This window comes from Carya illinoinensis, chromosome 6 (assembly GCF_018687715.1).
Source record: "Carya illinoinensis cultivar Pawnee chromosome 6, C.illinoinensisPawnee_v1, whole genome shotgun sequence".
Classification (NCBI taxonomy): Eukaryota; Viridiplantae; Streptophyta; class Magnoliopsida; order Fagales; family Juglandaceae; genus Carya; species Carya illinoinensis.
In genome coordinates, this window is record NC_056757.1 from 3,769,539 (window position 1) to 3,788,957 (window position 19,419).

Below are 19,419 nucleotides of genomic sequence, written 5' to 3' on the forward strand. Positions count from 1 at the left end.
CTTTTGTTTTATAGAGTCTCGCATCTCAGTACGGTTTTGTCATTGGAGAGCTTAGAAATTTTAGACATTGTCCGACGCAATAAAAGTTGTGTGCGGGGGAGCGTATAACCGATGGGTAGTTGGCTTGTAATCGGAGCTTGTTATCTATTATTATTGGTCACAACTGTAACTTCGTTCATTCAAGAATGAATTAAAGTCTATTTCAAATATAATAATAATAAAATAAAAAAAAAAAAAAAAAAACTCATCTCAATTTTCAACTCAACACTTCTTTACACTTGAGATCCATAATATTTTTTAACTTCTTATAAATAGTTTTAAATCCATATTCATATTTAAATATATTTAAACTCATTTTCGATGGGTTTTACATAATTCACTTCACTATCTCAATTTACTATTATTTATAATTAAAAAATTTAATTTAATTTAACTCAACATCTAAACACAACCTAAATATTAACTGTTGAGGAACGTTCCAGAGGCCAGGCCAGAACACAAGAAGGACTACTGGACAATCTTATTTTAATCCGAGTTGGCATTTGAATCATTCAATCATGTAGATGTCACGCTTGACGACGTACGTAACTTATAATTATGTAGAATGACATACGTAAAAGTACGAATAGGTAATAAAATTATATAATGATAAAGTAATGAAAATGATAAAAAAAAAAATTATAAATAATGATTGATGTGTCCATTTTAAGTTAACTTCAAAACTATTTTAAAAAAAATATTTTAAATTTTAACATGTTTAGTTATATATGGATTAATGTGAGACATTTTGAGTAATTATTTATTTAAATATTTTATATTTAAAATTATTTAATATATATATATATATATATATATGATCATATCAGTAGGTTTATAAGTAGACAACAAAGACTAATAATTAGTAATATTTGATTGATATTGTTGGCGGCTCCATTCTCTTCTCATTTTCTTAATTCGTTTTTGTGGAATGTGAGCTGTGCATGTAAAAGGATAGGAGTTGCGTTCATTTATGTTCATTCATGTCTCCAAATAAATTTGTGGGTGTAGCTTCCTCACTAAGAAGGGAGAGGAACCAGACATACTACGTGGTTGGGTCAAAAAATTACTATCTTTGGATTTCCAAAGATGGTCTTGGTAATAACTACTATCTAATTGTAATCTATGCCTCTTGGTATGCAATCTGCTGGATAAGAAAGAAAGCTTTGATTGGAAGAAAATATGTTTGCTTGTATTTCTCTCATTTATTAACATATAATCGCATGGAAGATTCAACTTTCTTGTTATATTTAGGACCATTGATATCACTAATTTCAAACCGTGCTACAGGGTTTTGCTTGGAAGAAAATATTTTTGGTTTTAAATTCGACTTTCTTTTTATATTTGGGACCATCAGTTGTCCCTCATTTCTAACGGTGTACATGTCTACCAAAGTTTGTTGGTTCATTTTGCTCCTTTAGAACAAGTTGCAAGTACAAGTAAAGAAAGGTGTTGCCTTTGAACAAATTACATGTTGCTCCCACAAATTTGGTTCAACAAAGGTTTGAGAGAACGGGTGTTCAACAATAAATTTACACTTTTTCTCATTTTGCATAGAGTTTATTTGACTCTGGGCCATTTGGTTTGCATTATGGGTTACACCAATGAGGTTTGATACTTTTTTCTGGAATCACATTCCTAATTTTTCTTTAATTTAGTAAATGTGCTTTTTTTACCAATTGTATGAGGTGTTTTGAGAACAGGTTCATGTAGGTGGACACTGAACCCAAGTCTTGGTATTCGTAGTGTTTTGGCAAACAGATTCTGTCAACGTACAGCAATCCTCTCATTATTTGTAATATTGTATAGTTGTAGTATTTTAGATTGTAAGCTACACATGACTGCTAAATATCAGGCGTAATTTAGGGCCTCACATGTTAGGTGGTGCTACACACAGTGCTGTCAAGCATTAGACGTAATTGAAGGAATCACATGTTAGGTGGTATTCCTGCTCAAAATAGACAGTACATAGTCATGTAAATTCGTTCTATAAAATGGGAGGAAATCCTCTGAAAGGATCATTGAATCCATTTGACATGGTATCAGAGCCTAAGATTGTCTCTCTCGAATTTTTAGATTTCTCTCTTGTGTCTCATATATTTCTCTTGTGATTTGGTATCCTCGGTACCTTTGGTCTTGTGTCTCGGCTGGATCTGTGCTGTTTCTTTATTTTCTTGGTTCTGTGCTTGATTTCGGCGTCTCTTGAGCTTGGTTTCCTGTTTTTCAGCAACTCTTTCTCTGTTTTTCAGCAACTCTATTTCTCTGTTTTTTCAGCAACTCTGCTAGCCGATTATCTTTTTCTTGCAAATATGTTTCCTGCTGTCGGCAATACTATTTTTTGGCCATTTGCTCATTTCTTTTGCCATGGAATACAGCTTGAGTACAGGCTGTTAAGCATAGTCAAACACATTGACTATAATTCTTTTTTGTTTTCTGCCGTGGGCCATTGAGTCTTGATAATTGTATCCTTTTCTTTTGCCTTGTCTTGGATTCCATTAGTCTTCCACGTGGCCTTTGTGATAATTATAGTTTGATAATTATAATCCTTTTCTTTTGTCTTGTCTTGGATTCCATTAGTCTTCCACGTGGTCTTTGTGATATTTATAATTATAATTCATTTAGTCCATTCTTTTTGTCTCGCCCTTTGTGATATTTTTGGCCTTTGTGTGTACCATTTAATTAGTATGGACTTCACACATTTGTGTACCAAGTTTACAGGTAATAATTATTCTATGTGGACATTTCAATTTGAATTTTTTCTTAAGGGAAAAGATCTTTGGGGTCATATTGACGGTACTGATTGTGCATCCAACCCTGATAAATCCAAGGATTGGGCTATGCTTGATGCTAGGATTATGTCTTGGCTTTTCGGCTCGGTTGAGCCACATATTATCACACACTTACGACTTCATCGCACCGCTCAATTAATGTGGATTTACTTAAAAAAAAGTATATCATCAAGATAACGGTGCTCGTCATTTTCAGTTAGAGCATACGATTGCCATGTCTCAACATGACAATTGTTCCATCCAAGACTATTATTTCGCGTTCCTAACTCTTTGGAATGAATATTTTGATTTGGTTACCACAGATGTTCCTGTTGCCTCTCTGTCCACTATTCAAAATATTCACGAGACTCGTCGTCGTGATCAGTTCCTTATGAAACTTCGTCCCGAGTATGAATCTTGTTGCCCAGATGACTGACACAAGAGGGGGGTGAATTGAGCTGTATTAAAAAAATAACAATTATAAATCAAATATATAATATAAAATATAAACAAAATATGAAATAACAATAAATATAAAGAGTAAGGGTAAGAGGGAAGCAAACTCAGTATGTTAACGAGGTTCGGCCCCACTGCCTACGTCCTCACCTCAAGCTACCCCTTGAGGATTCCCAAATTCACTATTCAATCTCCTTCAGGTGGAGATAGAAACCTATTACACCTTTGAACAACACTGCTACAAAGGATCCGTGTAGAACACCCTCTACACTTGCAATCACCTTACACGTGGTGATTCAACTATTCCCCGTGTAGAATACTTTCTACACACACAAGGGTTATACACACTCTTTTTCTGATACAAGAGCTGATAGTGGGTAGGTTATCAGAAAACACTCCTCAATGAGTGAAATAAGAACAATACAGCGCAAACTATATCTCTCAAAATAAACAAGGATTAAGGTTCAATGCTTAGAGAAGAGAGAATGAAAGTTTTGAATGAATATTGTATGCTCTTGGTGTTGTGAATGTGAAGCTCTCAAATGATCTATTTATAGCCATATGAGACTTCATATTCAAATTTAAAAAGATTCACATGTCAAAGACAACATCATTCACTTTTTCAAAAAATTCAAATAAAAGGTTCTTCTTTTTCAATTGTCAAAGACAACATCATTCACTTTTTCAAAAAAATCAAACCTAATATTTTACTTTTGGCATATGACAAAATGAGCACACTTTCCTTTTCAAAAAATTCAAACATAGTCTTTTACTTTTTGTATATGACAAAATGAGCACACTTTACTTTTCAAATTTTTCAAACAAAATCATCTACCTTTTGTATAAGTCTAAAAAAGCATCAATCACTTTTGAAAATATTCAAATAAAACATGCACATGTGAAAGATGACAATCAATCATCTTTAATATTTTCAAAGTTCAACCCTTTAATCAAAGCATGCACATGCAAAAGATGACAATCAATCATCTTTCAAAATTTTCAAATTTAATTTTCAAAAATATTCATGCACATGTGGAAAATGTATTTTAATGCTTTATGATAAAATATTAATTTTGAGCATTAATCCTAATTTCGAATTTTAAGAGATTTACAATATTACTCTATGACTTTAATGTGAACTTGTTTCCTTCTTGCTCATGCTTGGTTCTTTGATGTGCTTGATTTCATTGTGTGAACAACTTGAGCTTGAAACTCCTTTATTCTTTGAATTCATTTGTTATCATCAAAATCCATGTGCAGATTTATAATCACATGAAACTTGAAACCTTGGGTTCAACAATCTCCCCCTTTTTGATGATGACAAATACTTAATAGAACTTGAAACCTGTATTAATACTTAAGCTCCCCCTGAAAATATGCGTTAGTTTTTCAAGCAAAAATATAAATATAATTCCAAGCATATATAACAAGTTTAGTAATTTAAACAATGTTAATGTTCTAATCTAAAACTTCTCCCCCTTTTGGCATCATTAAAAAGGATCGGCAGCAAGTAAATGGACTGAAGAAAACGATGCGTTTAATAGTCACTGTAGATAGTTGAAAAAGGAGCCGTCCGTGACCCGACAAATGCTGCAAAGTCTTTAGGCCTAACTCTATGAATTTAGTGCGGCTGGAGATTTAAACAATCACCTGATGTTGTTGATAAACGTGATTGAAGGCTCTGAGTTGCTATAAAAAAATGATCATTTTCATCTATCGGATGCCAAAAAAATAATCGCTTCTTGACCTGAGTTCTGTTTTTCCACAACGATAGAATGGCTGAGCAATTCTCTTCCACTAATGTTCTAGACTTGAATCAGGAACCCTTGACGCATCAATCATCAATCTTCTCTCCTGAGGCCGTCAATACCATGATAGGAGCAGTGAACCGTTTTTCTAGTAAGGCTGATTCTGAGATTATTGCAGAATCAAGAATGCTCAGTAGTCAATATGCTGCCTCTGTTACGATCATGTCTCGGAGGTTAATGGCGAGGGTGAGTGAAATTGATCATCTTAACATGCAAATATTTGAGTTACGAAGAAGCTTGCTAATAAGGATAGTGAGAATAAAAGGCTAAAGCAAGAAAACCAAGAGTTGAAAAAAATTGCAGATTGGTATGCTCATAATCTGCAACCACGAATAGAGGAGCTGGAACGAGAAAGGGTTCAGATACAAGGTCCGGCAGATAACAGCAGAGGTTCATCGTTTACTAGAAAAATAGGGACAATCTACTGTTAATCTCGCTGGCTTAGTAAGAAAACTTTTGACAATGTGTATCCAGCATATCTTGTATTTCTTTTAACTAAATAAGATTTGAAGAGACAATAGTTTGTCTTATTCTTTATGCTATCTCTATAAAATCAGTCCTAAAGTTTATCCAATCAGCATCAAGTTTTCATCTCATCTCTATAACTCATCTGCATTCCTTCAGCATTCTCGTTTTAAGCCTTCTATTCTTTTCTCAATGACTCATTCTTCTAACATTTCTCTAGATCTATACATGAGGCATTCTGCACCTCAACCTCCTGTCCTTTCTGCAGCTGTCATTGGTGCCATGTTGCAGTAAGAAAATAATAATCTGACTAATAAATCAGATTCTGATGCTATTTATGACTTGGTGAGTCTTGGGACTCGCTACTCTTCCTCTATTGTTGCTTTTTCTCAGCGGCTACAAGCCAAAAATCACGAAGTTGAAAAGCTCAAAGAACAAATTGTTTTACTTCAACAAATTGTTCAAGAGTCTCACACAAGGGAAGGAATCATTCGGCAGAAGAATAAACAGTTTAAATCTTTATTAGATTCTTCATTCCGCTTGTCGGTTCCCATGGATAAGAATGACATGATATTGTATGAAGAGAATGAGCGTCTCAAACATGAGGCTAAGAATCTCAAGTTTATGTAAAAGTATTAAAAAATCTATCTCTATTTTTATTGACTCTAGTCTATCTTTTAAGAGATATTCATAGCATGCATCATACCTAGTTCTCTTCTGATCATACATAATCTATCTTCTGGTAAAGGCTTTGTGAAAATATCTGTTAACTGATCGTATGTGTTTGTGAATTCTAGTACTATATCGCATTTCTGCACATGATCTCGAAGAAAATGATATTTTATTTCAATATGCTTAGTTCTAGAATGTTGTATTGGGTTCTTTGAAAGATTTATAGCACTTGTATTATCACATTTGATTGGAATGTGATTATACTTGAGTTTAAAATTTTCAAGTTGTTGCTTCATGTAGAGAACTTGAGCACAACAACTACCTGCAGCAACATATTCTGCCTCAGCAGTAGATAGTGCAACAGAATTTTATTTTTTACTAAACCAGGAAACTAATGCATGACCTAAGAAATGGCATGCTCCACCAGTGCTTTTTCGATCTATTTTACAGCCAGCATAATCTGCATCTGTGTAGCTGATTAGATCGAAAGATGTGTGCTTAGGGTACCATAACCCTAGGTTAATTGTACCACTAAGATATTTAAGAATGCACTTAACTGTAATTAAATGTGATTCTTTTGGAGATGATTGAAAGCTTGCACATAAGCACACACTAAACATAATATCTGGTCTACTGGCTGTTAAATATAATAAGCTACCAATCATACCTCGATATATCTTCGAGTCAACTGGCTTACCGGATTCATCTTTATCAAGTTTAGTTGATGGGCTCATTGGTGTTCCAATTTCCTTAGCATTTTCCATCCCAAACTTATTCATTAATTCCTTAATATATTTTGATCGATTGATGAATGTCCCACTTTTTGCTTGCTTAATTTGCAATCCGAGAAAGAATGTAAGTTCTCCCATCATGCTCATCTCAAATTCTTCCTGCATAGTCTTAGTAAAAACTTGACACATATTTTCATTAGTAGCACCGAATATTATATCATCAACATAAATCTGAATCAAAAGAATATCATCATTTTCATATTTAATGAAAAGAGTTATGTCGATTTTTCCTCTTGAAAAACCTTTTTCAATCAAGAAACCACTAAGTCTTTCGTACCAAACTCTAGGAGCTTGTTTAAGTCCATATAGTGCTTTTGTGAGTTTGAAAAGATGATTTGGGGAAATGTGATTTTCAAAACCTGGAGGTTGCTCAACATATACCTCTTCATTTATAAAACCATTTAAGAAAACACTTTTAACATCCATTTGAAAAAGTTTGAAATCTTTATAACAAGCATATGCAAGTAGCATTCGAATAGCTTCTAATCTTGCGACAGGTGCATATGTCTCATCATAATCAATTCTTTCTTCTTGATTAAAACCTTGGAATACAAGTCGAGCCTTATTTCTAGTAATGACTCCGGACTCATCTTTCTTGTTTCTAAAAACCCATTTTGTTCCAATAATAGTATGATTTTTGGGTCTAGGAACAAGTGTCCAACATCATTTCTTTCAAATTGATTCAACTCTTCTTACATAGCTAGAATCCAAGATTCATCAAGAAGTGCGTCATCAATATTTTTGGGTTCAATTTGAGATAGAAAAGCAGTATGATTGCAAATATTTCTAAGAGATGATCGAGTACTTACACCTTGTGAAGGTTCTCCCAAAATTTGTTCTACTGGATGATCTTTCATAAATTTTCACTGTTTGGTTGCATCTTGTATTAAATTTTGATGATCTTTCCTGATGGCTCCATGTTGAACTTCCTCTATTGTTTTCTCTTTGTTGAGATTGAGACTTTTCGTATTATTTATACCTCCTGTTTCTTCATCAATAGATTTCTTGGAGAGTGAAGAATTAGATTCATCAAATACTACATGCATAGATTCTTGTACAGTCAAAGTCTTTTTATTGAATACTTTATAAGCTTTACTATTAGTAGAATACCCGAGAAAGATACCTTCATCAGATTTTGCATCAAATTTGCCTAAATTATCCCTGTCATTCAAAATAAAATATTTGCATCCAAATACATGAAAGTAACCAATGTTGGGCTTTTTCTCATTTCAAAGCTCATAGGGGGTTTTATCTAACTTAGACCTTAGCATAACTCTATTTATAATATAACATGCAGTACTTACCGCTTCGGCCCAAAAATAACTAGGCAAGTTGTTCTCATTGAGCATTGTTCTTGCCATCTCTTGAAGAGATCTATTTTTTCTCTCTACTACCCCATTTTGTTGAGGAGTTCGAGGAGCAGAAAAATTATGCACAAAACCATTTTCATCACAAAATATTTCAATATTTTTATTAACAAACTCTTTTCCCCTATCACTTCGGATACTTGAAATAGTATAGCCCTTTTCATTTTGAATTCTCTTGCATAACTTGGTAAAGGCATTATATGCCTCATCTTTATGAGCAAGAAAGATGACCCAAGTATATCTAGAGAAATCATCAATAATAACAAATGCATAATATTTTCCTCCTAGACTTGCAACTCTATTTGGTCCAAAAAGATCCATGTGTATCAGTTGCAATGGTCTAGTAGTGGAAATATGTTTCTTAGTTTTAAAAGAAGTTTTTGTTTGTTTACCAAATTGACATGCATCACAAATTTTATCTTTAAAAAAATATATTTTTGGTAAACCTCTCACAAGATCAGTTTTTGAAAATTTGGAAATAAGTTCCATGTTGGCATGACCTAATCTTCTATGCCATAACCAATTAGTTTCATTTTGAGCTGAAAAGCAAATAGCATCTTGTGAGGTAATTTCTTCAAAATCAATTGTATAAACATTATTGTTTCTAAAAGCAATAAAACAAATATTACAATCATGATCATTCAAAATAATGCACTTATCCATTTTGAAAGTAACTGTAAATCCTTTATCACATAATTGACTTATGCTCAAAAGATTACATTTTAGACTTTCAACAAGTAGAACATCTTCAATTATAAGAGAAGATTCATTACCAATTTTACCTATTCCCACGATCTTCCCTTTCGAATTGTCTCCAAATGTCACGTGTCCTTCTTCTTTAGATCTAAGATCAAAGAACTTAATCTTGTCTTCCGTCATGTGTCTTGAACATCCACTATCTAAAAATCATTTGTTTTTGCTTGTGGAAGACTTCATGCATACCTATAAAAACAATTAAAATGATTTTTTTTTTGTACCCAAGTTCTTTGGGTCCTTTATTTATTAGTATTAGAAGAAACAAGATTTTTAGGTACCCATATGGCCCTAATAGTCATTGTATGATTTCTTCTAATAGGACAAGTATGATAATTATGACCATTTCTATTACAAAAATTGTAAATAGTATGTGACATATATGAAAAACTTGAATGATTATAATAATATCCTTTTTTGACAAAATTATTTTTATGAAAAGAATTTTGAATATTAGTCTTTGATGTAGAATGATTATCAAAGAAATTTTTATAAAGTTTGTATTTTTGTTTTGACATATATCCCAAACCTGCCTTGTCAAAAACACATCTTTGACTAACAAGAAGTTTTTCAAAATTTCTTTTTCCATTCGTAAAGTTTTCAACAATATTTTCTAAATCGGTTTTCTTCTTATTCAATTCAAGATTTTCATCTTTCAAAATGATACGTTCTTTTCTTAAAATTTCAATTTCGTTTGTTAAAGAAGAATTTTTCTTTTTCAAAGCAGTATACTTGATACCCAACTTGTCAAATTCCTCATATACCTCTTCTAAAACATTTTGCAATTCTTCATATGAAGGATCTTCAATATTATCAAGATTTGTTACGTCAATGTCATCTTTAGCTATAAGACAAAGATTTGTTGATTCTCCATTGCTTGTTTCACTATCTGAACTACTTGAATCATCATCCCATGTAGCTTTCATTGCTTTCTTGCCCTTATTTCGATCTTTCTTTAGCAGAGGACAATCTGGTTTGATATGACCAGGTTTATTGCATTTATAACAAATTAAAGTGTCATTTTTACCTGAATCTTTCTTGGAAAACTTTTTGAAAGATTTCCTTGGAGGAGTTCTATTTTTCTTCAAGAACCTCTGAATTCTTCTTGTTATCATCGCAACTTCTTCATCTTTATCTTCATTTTCCTCATCTTCATCACTTTCACTTTCATGAGAAACAGCTTTAAGTGCTAAGCTCTTCTTTGGCTTTCCTTCTTCTTCTCCTCTTTTCAATGTGTACTCATGGGTGATAAGTGACCCGATGAGTTCATTGACTTTGAACTTCTTGAGGTCTCTAGCTTCAAGAATCACTGTCACTTTTGATTCCCAGCGTTTTGGTAGAGAGTTGAGAATTTTTCTTACTATCTCCACCTTGAAATAAACTTTGCCAAGAGCTGTCAAGCTGTTTATGATGTTAGTAAAACGAGTGTGCATACTAGAAATAGATTCATCATCATTCATCTTAAACATTTCATATTCATGAGTAAGAATATAAATTTTTGATTCCTTGACTTGCGAAGTTCCTTCATAAGTAACTTCCAAGTTATCCCAAATTTCTTTTGCCGTAGCACAAGTCATTATTCTATTAAACTCATTTCCATTGAGAGCATTAAATAATAAATTCATAGCAGTTAAATTCAAAGTATAAAGTCTATCGTTTTCACGATCAAACTCTTCTTCTTCCTTTTTGACCTTTACTCCATCAACCACTTTTGTTGGAATATAAGGTACATTTACAATACATTTCCAGATTTCTCGACCTTGAACCTGAAGGAATATTCTCATTCTAACTTTCCAGAATGAGTAATTATCTCCACAAAAGAGTGGAGGCCGGCTGTTAGATTGACCTTCACTAAACGAAACTGAAATGTTAGCCATAAGATCTTAACTCAAAAGATAGTTAGTCTTATAATAGAGCTCTTAGCTCTGATACCAATTATTGCCCAGATGAATAACACAAGAGGGGGGTGAATTGAGTTGTATTAAAAAAATAACAATTATAAATCAAATATATAATATAAAATATAAACAAAATATGAAATAACAATAAATATAAAGAGTAAGGGTAAGAGGGAAGCAAACTCAGTATGTTAACGAGGTTCGGCCCCACTGCCTACGTCCTCGCCTCAAGCTACCCCTTGAGGATTCCCAAATTCACTATTCAATCTCCTTCAGGTGGAGATAGAAACCTATTACACCTTTGAACAACACCGCTACAAAGGATCCGTGTAGAACACCCTCTACACTTGCAATCACCTTACACGTGGTGATTCAATTATTCCCCGTGTAGAATACTTTCTACACACACAAGGGTTATACACACCCTTTTTCTGATACAAGAGCTGATAGTGGGTAGGTTATCAGAAAACACTCCTCAATGAGTGAAATAAGAACAATACAGCGCAAACTATATCTCTCAAAATGAACAAGAATTAAGGCTCAATGCTTAGAGAAGAGAGAATGAAAGCTCTGAATGAATATTGTATGCTCTTGGTGTTGTGAATGTGAAGTTCTCAAATGATCTATTTATAGGCATATGATACTTCATATTCAAATTTAAAAAGATTCATATGTCAAAGACAATATCATTCACTTTTTCAAAAAATTCAAATAAAAGGTTCTTCTTTTTCAATTATCAAAGACAACATCATTCACTTTTTCAAAAAAATCAAACCTAATATTTTACTTTTGGCATATGACAAAATGAGCACACTTTCCTTTTCAAAAAATCCAAACCTAATCTTTTATTTTTTGTATATGACAAAATGAGCACACTTTACTTTTCAAATTTTTCAAACAAAATCATCTATCTTTTGTATAAGTCTAAAAAAGCATCAATCCCTTTTGAAAATATTCAAATAAAACATGCACATGTGAAAAATGACAATCAATCATTTTTAATATTTTCAAAGTTCAACCCTTTAATCAAGGCATACACATGCAAAAGATGACAATCAATCATCTTTCAAAAATATTCATGCACATGTGGAAAATGTATTTTAATGCTTTATGATAAAATATTAATTTTGAGCATTAATCCTAATTTCGAATTTTAAAAGATTTACAATATTACTCTATAACTTTAATGTGAACTTGTTTCCTTCTTGCTCATACTTGGTTCTTTGATGTGCTTGATTTCATTGTGTGAACAACTTGAGTTTGAAACTCCTTTATTCTTTGAATTCATTTGTTATCATCAAAATCCATGTGTAGATTTATAATCACATGAAACTTGAAACCTTGGGTTCAACAAATCTGTTCGCTCTTTTCTTCTGAATCTCTCTCCTGTTCCTTCTCTTGATGTTTGTTTTGGTGAGTTACTTCGTGAAGAACAAAGGCTTAGTACTCAAGCTTCTCTGATAGGGTCCGCTCCTGTAGCTTATGCTGCTCAACGACGAGGACCACTTGCATATTCTAGCACCTTATAGTGTTTCTACTATAAGGATCATGGGCATATTGCTGCTAATTGTCCTAAGAAATATTGTTCTTATTGCAAGAAGAAGGGTCACATTATCAAAGACTGTCGTATTCGCCCCCAAAATCGTCAGGCCCAAGCATTTCAAACTTCTGTTATTGTTCCTCCCGTCGGGACTTCTGTAGCACATGGCTCTTCCTCAGGTGCTTCCTCTTATCCTGCACCTCCCGCAACAAATTACTGCACACCAGAAATGGTGCAACAGATGCTAATTTCAGCATTATCTACCATGGGGTTTCAAGGTAAAAATTATACTAAACTCTGGTATGTAGACTCGGGTGCTTATAATCACATGACGAATACTGCCAGTGCTCTATGTCATGTGTGGCCCTATGCTGGTCAATCTGCCATTTAGACTGCCAATGGCAGTTCTTTGCCCATCGCTGCTGTCGGAGATGTCTCTTCCAAATTTACTGATGTGTTTCTTGCCCTTCAACTTTCCAAAAATCTTATTTCTGGTGGTCAATTAGTTGATAATAATTGTGCTGTTAATTTTTCTGGTAATGCTTGTGTTATGTAGGACCAGGTAACGGGGAAGCCGATCGCGAAGGAACCTAAAGTGAGGCGCTTGTTTCCATTGTTTTTACCTGTTCCAGCACTTTCTTCAGTCTCGTTAATTAAGTCTTTTGCTTGTAATAATGTTCCTGATCTGAGTATGGTGTGGCATCGTTGTTTAGGTCATCCTATCACTCAAATCTTCTCTCATGTCTTGCACTCGGATTTTCTTGATAATAAAATACATCCCTCTTTATCTCTTGAGTGTGATTCTTGTAAACTTGGTAAAAGTAAAATTCTTCCATTTCCTTTGAATGCTAGTAGAGCCTCTCACTGCTTTGATCTCATCCACAGTGATGTTTGAGGACCTTCCCCTGTTAGTTCACATGAAAAATTTAAATATTATATGACTTTCATTGATGATTATAGCATATTCACTTGGGTTTATTTTCTTTGCGCTAAATCTGAAGTTTTTCAAACTTTCACTAAGTTTTTAGCGTATGTTGAAAATCAATTTTTTGAAAATATTAAGACATTACGCACAGATTCTGGTGGTGGATATTTGTCTACTGAGTTTCAGGCATTCTTGGCTTCTAAAGGTATTATTCATCAACGTACATGTCCTGCTACTCTCCAACAGAATGGAGTAGCCAAACGTAAAAATCGTCATCTTCTTGATGTGGTACGTACTCTTTTATTAGAATCCTCTGTTCCATCCATGTTCTGGGTTGAGGCTTTGAAAATTACTACTCACTTGATTAATCGGTTACCGTCCCAAGTTTTACACATGGAGTCTCCCTATTTTCGCTTATTTGCTACACAACCTAGTTATGAGAATTTTCGTATTTTTGGATGTATATGTTTTGTTCATTTACCTTCTCATGAGCGACATAAATTATCTGTTCAATCTGTTAGATATGCATTTTTGAGATATAATGTGTGTCAAAAGGGATTTGTTTGCTATGACCCTACTTTACATCGTACACGCATTTTTAGAAATGTTATTTTCTTTGAAAATCAACATTTCTTTCTTGTGTCATCTGTGCTATCTTCTTCTACTGTGGTCCTCCCATCTTTTGAGCAACAGTTTTCAGATCTTCATCAAATCAACTCTTGCTTTAAACCAGGTCTTGTGTATACAAGACGCTCCCGCCCACAGTCTCTTCCAGTGGCTCAACCAATATCTAATCCAATCAGTCCATTACAGTAGCTTCAGAGCACCCGGCACGTCGCTCCTCTCGAGTATCTGTACCTCCAGATAGGTATGAGTGGTTTGCTTCTGCTCTTACTGCTACATTGTCCAATTTTAATATTCTCACATGCTACTCACATGCTGTCAAGCATGATTGTTGGTTACAAGCTATGCAGGAAGAAATTACTGCTCTAGAGGCCAATCACACTTGGGACATTGCACCTTGTCCTTCCACCATAGTTCCTCTGGGTTGTAAATAGGTTTACTCCATTAAGGTTAAATCTGATGGGAGTTTGGATCGTTATAAAGCTTGACTTGTTGCACTTGGAAATAATCAAGAATATGGTGTCAATTATGAAGAAACCTTTGCTCCTATGGCTAAGATGACCACTGTTCGTACAATTTTAGCTCTTGCTGCTTCCAATGATTGGTCACTATATCAGATGGATGTCAAGAATGTTTTTCTTCACGGGGATCTTAAAGAATGTATTTATATGAAGCCACCCCCGGGATTAGAACCCTCTCCAAACTCACATGTGTGTAAGCTCCGTCGCTCTCTTTATGGTCTCAAACAAGCTCCAAGGGCCTGGTTTGATAAATTTCGAACTAATTTATTAGAATTCTCATTCAAGCAGAGCAAGTATGACACTTCCTTGTTTCTTTGGAAATCAGATATGGGTATTGTTGTGCTATTGGTTTATGTTGATAATATTGTGATTACTGGTTCCGATTCTGTTTTACTTGGCTAGCTCAAGAGTCATCTCTCAGAGTCCTTTCATATGAAAGATCTTGGATCTCTCACATATTTTCTTGGTCTTGAGGTGCATCGTAGTTCCTCTGGTATTTCACTCAATCAACATAAGTATGCTAGTGACTTGGTGGCTACAGCTGGATTACAGGAAGCTACTTCTGTTGATACTCCCATGGAATTAAATGTCAAGCTTCGCAAAGAGGAGGGTGACTTACTTGCTGATCCCAGTTTATATCGGAAGTTGGTGGGTAGCCTTGTTTATCTCACCATTACTAGACCGGACATTTCTTTTGTTGTACAACAAGTCAGTCAATTTCTTCAGACTCCTCGTCACCTTCATTTCGCTGTTGTCCGTAGGATCATACGCTATGTTCAGGATACTTCTGCCTGTGGTTTATTCTTCCCGGCTGGCAATTCGACTCGTCTTACTGCTTATAGTGATGCTGATTGGGCTGGTTGTGCAGATACACGTCGCTCCATCACTAGTTGGTGTGTGTTCTTAGGTGATGCATTAATCTCTTGGAAAAGTAAGAAGCAAGACAGAGTTTTAAGTCATCTACAGAATCTGAATACCGAGCATGTCTTTAGCTTGTTCTGAAATTATTTGGCTTCGAGGTATGCTTGCTGAGTTAGATTTTTCTGAGAACGATACGACGCCTCTACATGCCAACAATACGAGTGCTATTCAGATCACAGCCAATCCTGTCCATCATGAGCGCACGAAGCATATTGAAGTAGATTGTCACTCTATTCGTGAAGCATTTGAAGCTCGTGTTATCACTCTTCTACATATTTCCACTGAACTACAGATTACTGGTATCTTCACCAAGCCTCTCACTCGTCATCGACATTGCTTCCTAAGTAGCAAATTGATGCTTGTTGATCAACCCGCATCCATTTGAGGGGGGCTATCAACGTACAGCAATCCTCTCATTATTTTTAATATTGTATAGTTGTAGTATTGTAGATTGTAGGCTACACATGACTGCTAAATATCAGGCGTAATTTAGGGCCTCACATGTTAGGTGGTGCTACACACAGTGCTGTCAAGTATTAGACGTAATTGAAGGAATCACATGTTAGATGATATTCCCGCTCAAAATAGACAGTACATAGCCATGTAAATTCGTTCTATAAAATGGGAGGAAATCCTCTGAAAGGATCATTGAATCCATTTGACAGATTCTGGTCTTAGTTTTATATAATTCTATTATATAATTTATCCATAGGTCTCTCAATAAACATCTATAATAAAAGATTTCCCAATTTTGGCCTAACTATTGACCATGGAATGAATGTCCAAGCTTTAAGAATTGCAGTTACCTCAATAGATTATTTTTTCTCATGGTTTAAGGCTTTGTAATTGGATAATTCCATTTTGTTGTATACACGTTGAGGCACCTTACATGTGATTGTATTGGGCAGCTCTTGGTTCACCTTTGCAATGTTTTTTATTTTCAGATGCCTTACATCTCTTAAGATATTATTATATCTTTTATAGATCTGAAATTGTAGGTCATCTTTCCAGCTCTAGATAACCGTGTGAAGAATATTGCCCGAACTTATTCCCTAGAACATGAGGGAGAAATTGTTCTTTTGATCAGTTGTTTTCTCTACTGGAGTCAAATATGCAAAATGAAGAAAGCTATATAAGGGAGTTAGCCTCTTGTACTGGAACTCTTCAAACATCAATTAACCAGCATATGTCCAAGGAAGAGGCGCAGGTATTTGTTATCTCATTTTTCTAATGATAGCTTTGCTTCATTATCATTGTAGTCTAGGATGTGCTCTGTTGGATTTGATGAATGTTAAACTATAAATTTGAAAATATACAATCAATCATGCGTACTGGATTCATCACATATATAAAGAGAGAGGCTTTGTATACTTCCTGTGTACTTGAGCTATGCCTATTTCAATATCAATAAAATATCTTCTTACTTAATAAAATCTATATATATATATATATATATAAAGAGAGAATCCTCTTCTTCTCTTGTTTCAACAGTTTCTTTCTTCTGAACATGATGTAATATATCCCAAACATGTCTATAATGTGTATCAGGCACCTGTGATTTTCACGCGCAGATTCCTGCTGCAATTTTTTCTTTTACAACATATGAATGATTCTGGAACCTAACAATAAGCTATTGAACTATGGCCTACTTTTTTCTTAAGGCTTCTTGCCCAAGGTTAGTACTCATCACTACTTGCATGCTAAGACAGAATTTTGCACTTATTTTTGGAATCTATCTTAACATCATTTGTTTCCATCTACTTCTGTCTACATTTGGATGAAAAAGTATGGTGGGGAAGAGAGTTGTTAAAGGATCCCTTCTCCTTTCCATGTCCATCCAAATCACCTAGAGTTAAGTGTTTCCCCTTTCTTTTCCTCTTATCTCTAAACGCAATGTAAGTTGAAGAAAATTCAAAATTAGTGGTGGTTAACTCCTTCCAACTTCTCTGCATGTTAAGATTATGTATTGCTCTCGATCGACTTGACAGTCGATAATGAGCTCTCTGCATATTACTCAAAAAGTCTTTGGGATGGTGTGTTGCTCTTTATTGCACAACACATGCTACTGAGTCTGTTCTTATACAACCTTCAAACTTTTCCAGTCATTTATGTAGAGTTTTGCATGCTGAGTCATAAATAAGTTTGGACATCACCATTTGTTTTGTTTGGCAGGTTTTCCCCTTGCTCATTGAGAAGTTTTCAATTGAAGAGCAGGCCAATTTGGTGTGGCAGTTTCTTTGTAGCATTCCTGTGAACATGATGGCAGAATTTCTGCCATGGCTTTCTTCCTCTATATCATCTGATGAACGTCAGGATATGCGCAAGTGTTTGTGCGAGATAATCCCAGAAGAGAAGCTTCTTCAGCAGGTGAGGGCTCCTATTGGTGGTATTTCATTTTGAATGGTTTTTATGAAAAGGGTATGCTAACTTTATCTTGTCTAAAGTGAAGGTTGTATTTGCCTGGATTGAAGGGGAAACTGTCTCTGCAATGCGTAAAAGTTGTAAAGATGATCTTAAGGTCAGATGTCAAGATTCCAGGACTAGCACCTTTATCAGTCAAACTGAACAAGGGCACGGTGCATGTAAATCTTTAAAAACCAGTAAAAGGAAGTATATGCAGCTAAATCTTGATCATACAAAACCCAGTATGTCTTATCCTATAGATGAAATATTGCTTTGGCATAATGCAATAAAAAGAGAGTTGAATGATATAGCTAAGGTGGCTAGGACGATCCAAATATCTGGAAAATTTTCTGATCTTGTTGCATTCAACAAGAGGCTGCAATTCATTGCAGAAGTCTGCATCTTTCACAGGTTTGGTTTTATGCGGTGCTCCTATTTTTAATTACTGGAACATATGAGTCCCCAAGGCCTGAATATAAACTTTCAATTGTGCTGTATTTAATGAGCCCCTATGGACAAGGACTAGGAATTTCCATATAGCAGTCCTTCTTTGCATGGCCTAGTGGAAGTCTTGAACCTGTTTTTATTCTTCAAAGATCTTTTCCAAGTATGGAAGACTTCAAATAGTGAGGGACACCAGTTGCCACCCAAACGGGAACAGGAAATGCAAAAAAAAAAGAAAAAAAAAAATAAGGTAGAAAAAAGAAAGAACGATTAGAATGAATGATTCATAAATACATGACATTGTTAGAGACTAAAAAATGAGCTCTTTTGGGTTACTTTTCACCATTCAGGGGCAGAACTACCTCAAAGTGCTTGATTTGGTACCTCAAGAGTTTCTGAATATGATGAGGTTTTATGTTTTAGCTTTCTGCCTTCATGGATTCTTGGGTTCTTTTGAAGTTTTTTTTTTTCATCGAACCTTGGCTAGAGAGAGTTTAAGATCTTCCCTGATAGTAGATTGAGTGGGTGCTGAATTGCCCACTTGCCAAAATAAAAACAAAGCCATCCTTCTTTTTCTTCATTGTTTTTGGGTCCTAACCAAAAGAAAAACACCAAAAAGAAGTATATTGAGTAAACCCATAACCTTTCTTAAACCTCAAACCATAATTTATAAACCATTTCCTAAGCTACACACAATCCAAATTCGAAAGAGCCACTGACAGCAACAGATGTGCTAAGCAAACACGCATGTATGCCAATGAAGAGAAGGGGACGGCATCGTCAATGGGCCAAGGGATCTGCTCAAGTGAAGGCGAGGGTGACGGCGAGTTCCTTTGCTTTGCTCTAGATTTCACTTAGGAAGGAAGGAATTTCACTTCCTTGTGAAACGCTCCGTTTAATCTATTGATGAAACGAAGCGTTTCATTTAGGACTGCTTTTGCAGGCCATGCCCGTGGACTGTTACAAGAATTTCCGTTAATTGGGATATGGCTTCTATCTCCCTCTTTGTTTTCTTTCTTTCTTGTCT

At 34.7% G+C, this 19,419-nt stretch overlaps 1 protein-coding gene across 1 annotated transcript; it reads left to right on the plus strand.

Moving 5' to 3' along the window:
• Positions 1-16,143: 16,143 nt before the first annotated feature.
• LOC122314274 (zinc finger protein BRUTUS-like) lies at positions 16,144-18,875 on the plus strand. The gene is made up of 3 exons (XM_043129759.1): positions 16,144-16,752; positions 17,718-17,912; positions 17,995-18,875. The coding sequence occupies exons 1-3, from the start codon at positions 16,657-16,659 to the stop codon at positions 18,388-18,390; spliced, it is 687 nt and encodes a 228-aa protein (XP_042985693.1). The 5' UTR covers positions 16,144-16,656; the 3' UTR covers positions 18,391-18,875.
• Positions 18,876-19,419: the final 544 nt, after the last annotated feature.